This window comes from Cavia porcellus, unplaced genomic scaffold (assembly GCF_034190915.1).
Source record: "Cavia porcellus strain 051 isolate PalLab524CR breed Dunkin Hartley unplaced genomic scaffold, mCavPor4.1 scaffold_12, whole genome shotgun sequence".
Lineage (NCBI taxonomy): Eukaryota > Metazoa > Chordata > Mammalia > Rodentia > Caviidae > Cavia > Cavia porcellus.
Window position 1 is genome coordinate 17048788 of NW_026947495.1, and position 13422 is coordinate 17062209.

Sequence of the window (13422 nt, forward strand, 5' to 3'; positions counted from 1 at the left end):
CAAACAGGTTGAATCCAGCATTTAACAATAAATTCTTCTGTCTCTCCCTTGCTTTTTGGTTTATCTTCTTCTCCTCAGGCTGGTGCTCCCAATGTAATTGCCAGAAGCTTCTGGGCTACGTGCTTCTTTGTTATTTAGATATAATAAGAGAAAGATATACCGGGTTCCAGCTTTCTGAAGAAATATTCTGAGCTTCACGCTGCTTGGACCACTTAAATCTCATACACATCCTTAACCTAATCACAGAGATTTGAGAGAATGGAATATGCTGAGTGGTGTAAGCTACTCACAACATACAGCTTCCCAAAGGAAATTCAGGTTCGGATTTTAGGAAAGAGAGAAGATGATAGCAAGGAAGCCACCAGTAGGCCCTGGTGACATCTCTTCCGCTTTTCCTTCTTGGTCAAAGAATAAGGTTTTAAAAAAAAAAAAAAAAACCTTCGCATTTTTTTCTTTTGGTACCAGAGCTCCAACTCACAACCTCCTGCTTGCCAGGCAGACACTCATGCCACTGAGCTAAATCCCCAGTCCCTGCCCTCCCATTTCTTAAGCACATACTATATGTCAGTCTCTGGGCTCAGCACTTTACTCGGATCATTTAATCACACTGCAACCTCCAGTATCATCTTAGAGACCTCACTGCAGAGACATGGGACATAATATGTTCAACTCACACTGTAAAGACCAGACCCAGTATTCAAATCAAAGCCTGTCAATGTCTAAAGCATTTTGACTCTTACCCTACCATTTACAAATATCCATCCATTTGTCCATCCACCCATCCATCCACTTACCCATCTTCCCATTCACCTACTTACTCATCTACCCTCTGACCTATTCACCCATGTACCCATGAACCCATCCATCCATCCACGCAGCCATCTACTTGTCCATCCATCCATCCACCCATTTATCCATGAACAGATGGGTGGGTAGATGAATAATCCACTCACCCACCCATTTACCCATTTATTCAGCCATCCATCCACCCATTGTTCATTTGATAAACATACATTTAAGTTATCCACTGAGTTCTGGGCAAAAAGCCACGTTCCTGTGAGGAAACCTCTTGGCTTATAGAGATAATTATGTGTCCCAATCATAAGCTTCATTTGGTTTTCTCCTGGTACCTTTAATTAAGAAGGTTCCCTGCCAGGAATGCCCTTACCTGCCTTTTCTGCTTGTCTAAATCCTTATATGCAAGGACCTAGTTCCCGTTATACTACCAGCAGGGAGGCCACCTGAACTGGAAGAGCACACTAAGCTCTCCTGCTTCTGAACTTTTGTAGCACATGACCCTCAGCTGGCAGGAGCTAGGACTGTGCAGATGTCTGCAGAGCCAGCAATCCCAGAGGCCAGGAACTTGCCTTAGGCAGTTGATTACCAAATAGCACTCCATTTGGGGGCTCCATTCATTGAGCTTTGAAGCCTAAATCTGCTAGAATTTAGCTGTATTGACATATGTCTTAGTTACTTTTCTCTCATTGCTGAGACATAATATCTGATGCCCAATGTTACAGTGGGAAAGGTTTATTTAGCTCACAGTTTTTGGAGGTTTCAGTCAATAATTGGCTGGCTACAAGGCAGGGTGGAACATGGGAGAAGGGCAGAAGATTGTAGCAACAGAAGACACCGAAAGCAACAAGAGAGGAGGGAAGGGCAAGCCTCTTTCTCTCCTTGATACTGTGTGCAGGCTACCTGCAGTAGGGTGGTGTAGCATTCATACCCTTAATCCCAGGGTCAGACCCTGAATCAATCACAAACTCTAGATTCAGCCACCTCTGAAAAGCCCTCCCCCGATGGCTGCCTGAGGCTTTGGGGAACATCTAGACAGAAACCATACGTGGATAGATTCCTGGTCTATATCAGAGTCATGGTTTTCTCAACATTCCTTGAACACTTGTTTTTATTCAGAGATTACAAAAATATAGAGGGCACAAAGAAAAAAAGTCACACAAAGGATTTGTAGTCCAGTTGGGAGACAAAATTACATTGTAATAATATGTATTTATAAGTTTTAAAAAGATTTACATGAGGTGCAGAAAACATTCTTTTCTTCTTTAAACATTTATATGCCAAACCCTGTGTTGGGCTCTAGGGATTGCATAGTGTACACAATACCAGTGATTCCTTCTATTTGGGCTGTCTCTGCCTGTGAAACCACAAAGCAACTTTCGTGAAGGGGCTCTGAAAGACCTAAAGCCTCTCTACCTGTGAGAATAATTTCTCATGCAAAAGCAATGGCCTTGCCTCAATTTTCCTTAGAGTTGCTTGCATGGGTACATTCCCCATATAAAACTGTGCAAGGAAAGCAATGCTTTTCTTTTTTTGTCTCCTGTCGTCTCCTTTCTTCTCCCCTCTCCTCCCCTCCCTTGCCTCCTTCCATCTTTCAGAAGACTGGAAATTGAACCCATGGTCTTTGCGGCATCTCCAGCCTGATTTTTATTTATTTTGAGACAGGGCCACATAAAGTTGCTGAGTAGCCCAGGCTGGGCTCACTGTGGGTTTTTAATGCTTAGTCAAAGCTCTTGTTTTTTTTAGTGGCTGAGATGTCAATCTCTGCCCAGGTAAGAGTGATACCTCTGGCTTCCATGGGGGGTGAAGTTGGGGAGGCGGTGGGGTGGGGTGTGAGCTTTGTTCCCAGTCAGCAACTGAACATGAACCTGTGCTCTGTTGGTTCTGCATCAGCATCACTGGAGCACTGGTCCACCCAGCTTGCTGGGCCCCTGCCCAGACTCTCTTGAGTCAGTGCATTGAGGGCAGGACCTGAGACCACGTCTATACTGTTCCCCAGCAATGCCGACTGTTAGTCCAGGAACCATCTGGGGACCACTGACTTAAACAACTATCACCTTTTAAAGCCAGCAGCTATTCAAAGATGGGAGACAGACAGCTAACAGATGGCCCCTTGAAATCTGTGGTCAGTACTGAGAGCACTCAAAATTGAGGCAAGGATTTCTTTTTTAATTTTTTCATTTTTCTTCTCTTTTTAAATTTTTTTTTAAACAAAGCTGTACTTGGGTTAAAGAATAACTGGAACCAGAGGACTGGTAATAACAAAAGCGGCCTCCTGCTCCCCACTTCCTGGTCTTGAGGCAATGTTCCTCTCTCCTTGCCCTTTGTTTTTTGGTGCTGGGTTTTGCCCATGCTAGGGAAGTGCTATGTCACCGAGCTACACCTCCAGCCTGCTCTTCAACTCTTTCAGCTGTTCCTCCTAATATTTACTCTTGTGTTTCTAAACAACATGCCACTCTTTCTTTATTCTTTTAAAGTATTATTGTTGACCCCTCAAGATGAAAGGTAAGGAATGAAATTTTTCCTCCATTAGCCCCATTCTTCTATTACGAGTTCTCATAGTTGTTGGTTAAATCATGTTCATTATATGCATCATGATACTTAAGTAAATGTTGTGTACTAATGAGACAACTGCTGTACAATGATTTCTCTTTCAACTAATTTAGGTTTGCTTTTCTGGAGTCTTTTACTTTTGTTTTTATATTGCTTTCATTAACTCTCCCAAATCTCTGGAAAATCCTCCAGTACTATTTTCCAAATCATCAACTGCAATGGGAAATCTATCAGCTTGTATTTGTTCTGTCAATCTCCATTTTAAAAATCACCCAGAGAGATATTCTCCAAAGAATAATGACATTTATTTGGGAATACAAGCACCATAGCAAACTGTGGCATGTTCAAAGAGGTTGAGCAAGAGGAAGATTTTTAAGACAAAGATGAAAAGGATTACATCAGATATTTTAAAATAATCTTAGCCACCATTATTGATAACAGAAGTGATATTAGTCTAAGGCTGAACAGTTCTTTGCCACATGGATGTCCTTGGGAAGTATGTTTTGTATAAGGTTATGGTGACATCTGTGCAAACTTGCGATCTGGCAGACTCCTTTGTGACAGTTATTGTGCACATGAATTCTTCATAAGCTCCCAGCTTTAATTTCTTTCTCGTTTTGATTCGGCAGCTTTTACATTTGTTTCCCAGTTTGTTTCCTGCTGTGGTAATTTCCTAGGGCTTCCAAAACAAGTTGCTACTAACTCAGTGACTTAAAATACAGACTTGTGCTTCTCTACCAGTTCTGGAGGCCAGAAGTCTGAAACCAAGAGGTTGGCATGTTGGTTCCTTCTAGAGTCTGGGGAGCATCTGTTCCTTGTTTCCTCCTAGCACCTGGTGGTTGCTGCTGGTGCATGGCATTCTTTGGTGTGTAGCCACATTGCTCCCATGTGTGTCTTTCTGTAGATTTCTTCCTCTAGGTGTCTGTGATCATGATCTAATAAGTATGCTGGTCATATAGGAGTAGCAGCCTATGCTAATCCAGTATAACTTCTTATTAACTAATTATATCTGCAAAGATCGTATTTTGAAATAAAGTTATCTTCCTGTTCTTAGTGGAACTGGATTTGGGGGACACTGCTAAACCTGCTAAACCTGCTACTGTTGTTTCTCAAGCTTCTTCTCTTCTGCTGGACTTGGCTGGTTGTTCTCTAGACTTGCCCAGCAACTTTAACGTAGGGCATTCCCTTCACCTTCCTTTGCAAGTCCTGTTTCCTCCATTCCTTACTGCCCCCTCTCTGCTTTACTTTCTCCTTGTGTTGAAGCACATCCTCCAGTGTCTGTGTAAGAAAGAGGGCCTGGAGGGACATTTTTTGCATTGCATATCTGAAAATATCTTTGTTCCACTTTCATATCTAATTTGTCGTTTTGCAGAGCAGAGGCCAACAGGTGAAAAACTCATCTGCCCCAGAATTTTGAAGACTTTGTGTTTTGGCATCCGGTATTGTGGACATGCCATGCCATTCCTCAGCATTTTACTCACTTCTCTATCTATAAAATGCAAGAATTGGAGCCAGCTGTGGTGGAGCATACCTGTAATTCTGGCATTCAGGAGGCTGATGCAGGAGGATTGCAATTTTGAGGCCAGCGTAGGCTACAAAAACAAAACAAAACAAAGCAAAAGTGAAAGGACTGAGGCAGGGTTGGGGTAACTGTGGTAGAGCACATGCTAGCTTACTCTAGGCCTCAGCACCTCAAAAATAAATAAAGTGCAAGACAATCTGTAATGTTACAAGAATGTATTCTGGTACAGATCTTTTTTTTTTAAATCTTCCATTTTGCTGGCACATGATACTTGTTTTATCTCAAAACTTGTGTCCTTGTTTTCTGAAAATATTCTAGATGTCATCTGTTGGATGACTTATTTCCCTCCCATTTTTATTCTCTCTTTTCTGAAATTCCTCTAAGTCAGACGGTGCATGTGCTGGACACAACAACTCTCTCTCTTTTCTTCATTTGCATTCCTCTGTCTTTTTTTCTGCTTTCTGGGAGATTCCTCGTCTTTTATCTTCCAAAACATCTATTGAACCTTTTATTTTGGCTGTTAGGTATCCAATTTCTGCACCCACTTTCTTGGTCTTGGATGCACCTGGCTGCAGCATCCTGTCTGTATCTTGTGGATGCAGTGATTTCCATCTCTCTGATGATATTCCCTAGAGTTAGTTACTTTGTTCAAATTTCTTTTGTTTCCTGTATGGTCTGCTTCCTCCGGGTTCCTTTGCTTTGATTGTTTGTTCCTAGTCTTTTACATAATCAGATGTCAGTGACCTTGAACATGACTTGTCTGTTCACATTTAAGAATGAGTCGCTTTACAGTGGTCGGGAGCTCCTCAGGGAATGAGGCTCATGGGCCGCTGTTACTATCTCTTAGCCTTTTGTCCAGGGCTATTCAGCTCCTCCATAAAAGACCCTTTACTCCCTGCCTGTGGCTGTAAGTAGGGGCTGGAGTTGGAATAGAAATCTAGATTCTAGAGGTCTGAAAATAGACAGGCCCAGGGGCCAGCTCTTGCCATCTGGTGTGTAGACAAGGATCTCCATTAGAAATAGATGTGATTGTTTCTTTTATCCACCATACATCAGCCTTTGTGATTCTTCTCCATGAAACAGATTCGTCCTGTTCAGTACCATAGCCACAGGCTACACCTGGCTGCTGAGCACTAGAAATGTCAGTTCAGTGGAGACGTGCTGTGAGTATAACCTACGCTTGAGATATTGAAGATTTAGTATGGAAAAAGCTGTGAAATCTCATTAGTAAGCCTGTAATGCTTAGTTCTCCTGAACTAATATTTTGTATCCATTGGGTTAAGCAGGGCACATCATTAATTTTTTTTTAAAGGAAGAGACAGAATGCGAGTCACATGTAGAACTTTCAAAGGCCAGGCAGAGTGCCCTGTGCCTACATCCTCAATACTTGGGAGTCTAAGGCAGGAGGATTGCTTGAGCCTAAGAGTTTGTGGCCAGCCTGGAAAACATAGAGACTTTCACTCTTGAAAAAATAAAACAAGATTAGGCCTGGAGTATAGCTCAGCATTTGTTTAACATGTGTGAGGCCCGGGTTCAAACCCAGGACTGCGAATAATAACAATAATGTTTCTAGCAGAAAAGAAACAGATGGAAATAATATTCTCTAACCCTATATAACTAAAATAGTGTAATGTCAGTTGTCCTCAGTATAAAAATTCTTAGTGCTACGTTTTACACTCCCTTATTGGTCCTGGGTGCATCTCACCTCTAGGTCTGGCTGCATCACGTGCTCGGTAGCTGCAGGTGGTCAACAGCTGCACACTGCTCAGTGCAGATGGAGATAGAGGTATCACTCACATGTCCAGTAAGCTCCACTCCTGTGCTCTGCTGGCCAAGACCCAGGTTCCCTGACTCAGTTTCTCTTGGCTTGACATACGCAGCTGGTTATTTGGTCTCCTGAGGGTAGTGTTTGCCCCCTGGAATAGTCATCTGTTTCTCATCCACATTTCCAAAGCACTCCGGCCTCCCACCCCAACCCTGTGTTTCACCTCTTAGAGTACCCAGTGCCTGTGCCCCAAGGCACCTGCAGAACTTCCTGCAGAGCATTGCCCCACACGACATTTATATTTCAGCTTCCTCTGCCCTGCAGTATTGGTTGCCATTAGTCTGCCAGCTTTGCATGTTCCTACATGTGTGGACATTTCTTGCCCACTCCCACCTTCCTTCCCACTGTCTGTACTTACGGGCTTCTGCTGCTGCTTCTTCTTCCCCCTTTCCTTCTCCTTTTCTGCCTTCTTCTCTTTCTCTTCTCCTCAACACCTATCTGTAAAAATCCATTTGGAAATCAGTATGGCGGTTTTTCAAAGAGCTAAAATTAGAAATCCCATATACAACAGTGATGGTTTTCATTAACAGTTAAATGGCTGACCTTTTCATAAACCAATCTTTTAATAAAATCAATTCTTTGTCCTCAATCCCATGTCCTGTGCCCCACGCACACACTCTGCCAGCTGTTAGTCCTACAGTTACCTCCATGAGCTCCATGTACATGCTCCAGGGTCTAATTGCTTCTCTCCTCTGCAAGGGTCACCCAGAGACTGACCCAGATTCCCAAAAGACCTTTAGGCCTTTCTGATCCAGCTTCCACTCCCCTGGCCTCCTCAGCCTAAAACCCTTACAGCATGTTGTCTCCTTTGGACACAATATGGCAAAAGGGTTTCCATGGAAACCAAACTTTGGTACTTACTCAGTACCTATGTAACCAACTGTTCTGTCTCTCAAGCATGTATTAAAGACTGAGTCCCCTTTCCTCTCCCTCTTTTTGTTTCTAACCCTCAGGTTCTCCAGCCATTTTTGTGATGTCGTGGGCTATCACCAGGCACTTTCTGGAAGATGTTGGGTAAGTTGTTAGAAGGAGAGGTAACAGAAATGCATAGTTAGTCCTTTATATCTGTGGGTTCTGCATCCACTAATTCAGCCAAGAATTGAAAATATTTTTTTAAATTGGTCTGTGCTGAACAGATATATATATATATATATATATATATATATATATACATATATCTTTTCTTGTCACTATTCTTGTTTATGCCAAAACACAGTATAACAGTATAACAGTGTAATGAGCACAGCCTTTACATTGTATGGGGAATTCTCAGTGATCTAGAGATCAGTTAAAGCATACAGCTATGTTTATATACTATGCTGTTTCGTATAAGAGACTTGAGCATCTGGAGATTTTGTGCCTACACAGGGTTGTGGAACACGTTTCCTATGGCTACATATGGGCAACTATGTTTGACATCATCCAATTCTTCAAATAGCATAGATACTTCTTTGGAGCTCTTTAGGCAAAGCCAGTTTCTCACATTAGGGGCCACGGTGAGTAGCCCACCTGGGACCAGCACCACTGCTCCCTAGCTGTGAGTTTCCAGGTGGGCCGTGCCTGCAGGGACAGCTCCATGCTTAGGTCAGATGCCAGACTGGAGCTTCAGGACCCCAGGCATGTGCTGCTCAGTGGAGGAAGCCCAAGAAAGGGCCACCCCAGCTGTTCCTAACCTCTGAGACATCCTTTCTGGACAGTCCCCACTTCTGCAGTTTAGTGTCCCCGCTGAGGTGCAGCAGCATTCTCAGCTCCTGGGTGTGTGCTGTGCCACCACCATGATGGTGACAACCTAGACCCCGGTCCTGTTCGCTAAACAAATGAGTGCAGAATAAGCTCCAGCCAGCTTTGGAGGAGGCATGGTGAAGGGAGCTTAGTGAAGGCCAAGAAAAAGGCAACAGAGTAGCAGACGTCTTGTCCTCCAGGGCATCGTGACATGGCCAAGCCCACAAGTAGACTGGGCTGGATGAGGTTTACCTGTGTCTTTTCATCCAAATGTGCCTCAAAATAATTCTTCCAAAATAATATTTTAAATAAGTAAGTTGCCTGTCTGTCTGCCCCTCTTCCCTCCCCCCTTCCTCCCTCCCTCCTTCCCTTCTTCCCTTCTTCTTTTTGTGGGATCCAGGAATTGAACCCAGAGCCCTCACACTGAACCACCACACCATCCCTTTTGCAATTTCTTTTTTTTAGCCAGGGTCTTTCTAAATTGCTAAGCTGGGTTCAAACTTGGGGTCCTGCCTGAGCAGGTAGAATTATAGGCATGTGCCACCACATCTGACTTAGATGTTTGTTTATTTGTTTGTTTGAAATAGGGTCTCACGATGTAGTTTAGGCTGTCCTTAAACTCACACTGTAGCCCCAGCTGGCCTCAAACTCACAGCAATCCTCTCGCCTCAGCCTCCCAAATGCTGGGGTTACAACTGTGTGCCACGCACCTGACTGCTTTAGATATTTAAAAGTCCAGATCTTCAACCTCCTTAAAAAAATGTAAAGGTCTATTAGTGTTTTTCATTTCCCCTCATGGCAGAAATTATTTAGAGCAAGCAGGGGCTGCCTAGAACCAAACATATACTGTCATAGGCCAGGTACCCCATGCCTCATGTGCCCAAATCCTGAGGTCATGCCAGTCCCTCATCCAGGCACCTCACACATAGGTGTCACCTGCCTGCCCTCTTTTAGCATCTGAGATGGCCGCTGTGTACCCCAGTAAATTCTGACATAGGACAAGGCCAAGTTCTAACAGTGGTGGGTACACAGCTGTGGGGGCTCAGAGCCACAGGTGCGGGTTGTTAATACCAAAGGATGCCTCAAGGAAGTGTCCTTTAGTCTGTCTGGCTGTTTGCTCCTAACAACACCTGGCTATCCCTCCCTCCTGTAGATGCTGGGACATCAATGCCAACGCTTCTATTTGGTGGGTCATTCGAGGGCCTGTGATCCTCTCCATCCTGGTGAGTGGCTGTCCTCTCCGGAGCTGGGGGCCAGTGAGACAGTTGGGAACAGTGACCAGCTGGCAGGAGTAGAGGACCTAGAGTCATCCCTCCAGGTGCTCAGTGTTTCCCAAGCAGCAGCACTGCACTGGGAGCCCTAGACTGGCCCTAATTGTGTGTCTTTCAGCTAATGTTCCCCAGCCCCAGGGTACTTATAAGAACAGTGAGGGCAACTCAGTCATCCTTCCACTCTCCAGGTTCTGGGGCAGTGGGCTACCAGGTTGGAAAGTTCTTAAACTCCCAGGCCAGGCACTGAAGTGAGGGAAGAGGCCCAAAAACAAAGAAATGGACTCCATCCTGACCTTCAGGAAGCTGTGGTTCAGTTGGCAGAAGGTGGAGGCATATTTTTGACAGAAGTTAGCATTTGGCCCTTTTATACAACCCGGGGCTTGTGTGTGCTAGGCAAATGCTCCACCACTGACCTGCCTATCCCCAGTCCTTTTCAAGACAGTTTAAGTGTTCTCATACAGCAATGCACCACCAAATACAAATGCGATCTTTGGACCACCAGTTTCAGCTTCACCTAGAAGGTTGTACACATTCTAGCCAGGCATGATCCTGCATGCCTGTAATGTCAGTCCTGTGGGAGGCTGAGGCCAAAGGATTCCAAGTTTGAGTCTAGTATAGATGATTTAACAGGACCCTTTTTCAAGATAAAAATTAAAAGAAAGGTTAGGATTATAGCTCAGTGCAAAAATACTCTGTTCAATCCCTAGTCCCCCACCCCCCCCCCAAAAAAAAGAAAAGAAAGGAAAAAGAAAAAAGAAAGAAAGAGCAAAAGAAAAGAAAGTTCCAAGTTCAACTGTCCACCTGGGCAGTTTAGTGAGACCTTTTTTCAAAATAGAAAATGGGCTGGGGATGTAGCTCAGTGGTAGAGCACCCCTAGATTCAACCCCCAGTGCTCTCACCTGACACACATTCTTGGGCCCACATCAGATTTACCTAACCATAACCTGTGGGAGTACAGCCCGGCAATCCCTACCGTAAACCTTGTGAGAGCCACTGTAAAGCCAGTCAGCTTTGACTTACCTGGTATTAGAAAGGCCAACACCTGGCCCAGCCAGACCTACAGTTTTCAAGATTCACAAAGATTTTGGAGTGCTCCAAGTGTGAGTAACCTGCCCAGCACCTGAGCAGACCCTGTAGCTTCTGCAGCCTGTGGATAGGGGGTGCTGCTTCACCCAGAGAGTCTGTTTCAACAGGATGCCGGGCACAAGGCTGGGCAGCAGTGATGTACTATCCTGGCTGCAATGTCTTGCCAGCCTGGAGAAGTGGCTGGGAAAGCTTGACACCTCAGCCCTACTTCTGCCTTGTGTTTTGCAGATCAATTTCATCTTTTTCATAAACATTCTAAGGATCCTGATGAGAAAACTTAGAACCCAAGACACAGGAAATGAAATAAACCAGTACAAGTAAGTGGAAGGCAAAAATACAGGCACAGTGTCAGCCAGCAATTTTTTATTGAGTGCCTACTGTTTACCCAACTGGTGTTAGCCAAAAAGAAGGAAAAGCTATGAACCTAGTCTCAGGAAGTTTACAGTGTAAGTGGCGGTACAGTGGTGGGAGAAGGGGTCTGATTATGAGACCTCAGGCACTGTGGGGGCGCAAAAATTAAGAAATCTCAAGCAAGAAGCCTGAAAGCATAGGTAGGATCCTTGAGGCAAGGCCAGGGAGCCTGCAATGGGTTGTGGGGATCCCAATTCTGTCAGATTTATATAGAAATGCATATTATTCAGGGGGAAATAACTTTCATCAGATTTCCAAAAAGATGTGTGACTCAGAAATACTTAAAACCATTAAGATGTTAAGGTGGGCTAATCTGAAAGGCCTGCTATAATCAAATACCACAGAACAAAAGACAGGGAAGTTAAACAACAAAAAAGTTTCCCTGTGGTTCTGAAGGCTGGAAATCCAAGATCAAGGTTCTGTTTCTTCTGAGGTCTTTCTCTCAGCTTGTAGATGGCTTGCTTCTCACTGTGCCCTCTTGTAGTCTTTTCTCTGGGCACCCACATCCCCCACGTCTAGATGTATCTCAAGTCTTCTCTCTCACAAGGGCACCAGTTATTTGTGTCGCATTCAGCCGAGGCCTCTTTGGCTTAGCTCAGAAGAAAATCATGATTTGCCTAAGAGCAGCTTCATTATGAGCTCTGGGCGCCGAGTGCCACTAGCCCTTGCCCCTCCGAGGTACAGTTCTGGGCAGCCACCTGCCACTGCTGTCAGCTCCCCAGCAGCCAGATCACAATGCCTTTGGTGGCTTTCTGGCTTCCATGTGTCACCAAATGCCACCAGTTCAGGTGAGTTGTCACCAGTCAACACCACCAGTCTCCACTGCCTTTCACCACTGATGTTTGTCGATTGTTGCTGGTCTCTGCTGCCGGACTCTGGGACTCTTCAGGGACAACAGCCTCTAGTGTTACTCCACTCTTTTAACGTGAACCTCTCTGCCCATGCTACCTGAGAAGAGTCACAAGTACTGAACAGGGCTTTCTTTGGCCCTGTTATGCTACAGCCAAGGATCATGCTCGGGAGGGAGCCCCTTCCCCTAACTAAGGAGGGTGAGGAGATACCGCTCGTATACAGAAGCAGTGGGCCCACACGTGTGCAGACCTATACATTTCACAGGCCTGCTGGAGAGCTTGCAAAGCAGTGACACAGGGGCTGACAGGATAGGGGCACTGGGAGTGGCCAGAGAATGGTTGCTAGTTTGATAGATGCTGCATCTGCAAAAATGGAGGGGCTGAAATTGTGACTGCCATCACTTTGGAGGAGTCTTTAGGAGGGCTGGCCTTGGGGATCACAAACTCGTGGGCTTCAGAGATACCAACAGTGGGTCCTATTGTTCCCCGACTTTGCCCTCAGACAGATGACAGCAGTGCCTTAGGAGCTGGGAAGGGGCATGGTGTTCCTCCTGTCATCGCAGCCTTGGAATTAACTCCAGGGGTATAGGGAAAGCCCTGGGCTTGTTGCTGGAGGGAACCCAGGCAAAAGCAAGGTCAGATGGGGCAGGCCATGACAGCTGTCTGTCAGATTAGGCTCCCTTCTGTCTGTCCCAGAGAAAAGGAAAGTGTTGGGGGTAATAGTCTTTTGTGTCTTAGTTGGATTAGAGCCCAACCTAAGCACCTCTTCTTAACTGAATCACTTAGCTGAAGAGCCTTTCTCTCAATAAGAGTCACCTGCCAAAGTCCTAGGGGCTAGGACTTCAACATGCAAGTTGGGGTGAGGATGAGAGTCAGCCTATAACAGATGCTAAAGACAGACTAGTGTCTGACAGAGACTTTCTCCATGATGTCTTGTTTTGAGAATCTGGTAGTGGCCAGGATTACTTGTGTCAGAGACCCCATGATATCACTGACTGGAAGGCTGCACAATTTGGTGGATCTGGGCTCTGGAATAAAGTTGCCAGATAGAATACAAGATGTCAATTTAAATCTGAAGTTTGGGTAAGCAACAAATAATTTTTAGGATGCATAACCCCCAAAAGTATCCAAGGTATATACCTGAAATTCGTATTTAACTGGCCATTTTGTATTTTTTTTTTTTTTTTTTTGTCTTTTTCCTTTTTATTGGTACCGGGGATCGAACTCACGACTGCCTGCTTGCAAGGCAGGCGCTTATGCCGCTGAGCTAAATCCCCAGCCCCGCATTTTGTATTTTTAATTGCTAAATTTGGCAGCTCTAATCTGGGAAGAAAATATAAGAACTTTTCTTTATAGATATATGTTGCTTAAAAAATGACAAAGTTG

The 13422-nt window shown here is 44.8% G+C and overlaps 1 protein-coding gene and 1 long non-coding RNA gene across 2 annotated transcripts in view; one reads left to right on the forward strand and one right to left on the reverse strand.

The window, feature by feature from the left end:
* Sctr (secretin receptor) overlaps window positions 1–13422 on the forward strand; it is a 65336-nt gene that overhangs the window by 45792 nt on the left and 6122 nt on the right. The window contains exons 8-10 of the mRNA XM_003478611.4: window positions 7649–7709; window positions 9571–9640; window positions 11003–11091. Coding sequence (XP_003478659.1) covers window positions 7649–7709; window positions 9571–9640; window positions 11003–11091 — 220 coding nt within the window. The remainder of the gene's footprint in view (window positions 1–7648; window positions 7710–9570; window positions 9641–11002; window positions 11092–13422) is intronic.
* Window positions 3632–7754, reverse strand: LOC134478264 (uncharacterized). Its single transcript, XR_010050763.1, has 2 exons — window positions 7054–7754; window positions 3632–4940 (listed from the first exon to the last, which is right to left on the reverse strand). It is a non-coding gene; the product is annotated as an uncharacterized LOC134478264 (long non-coding RNA).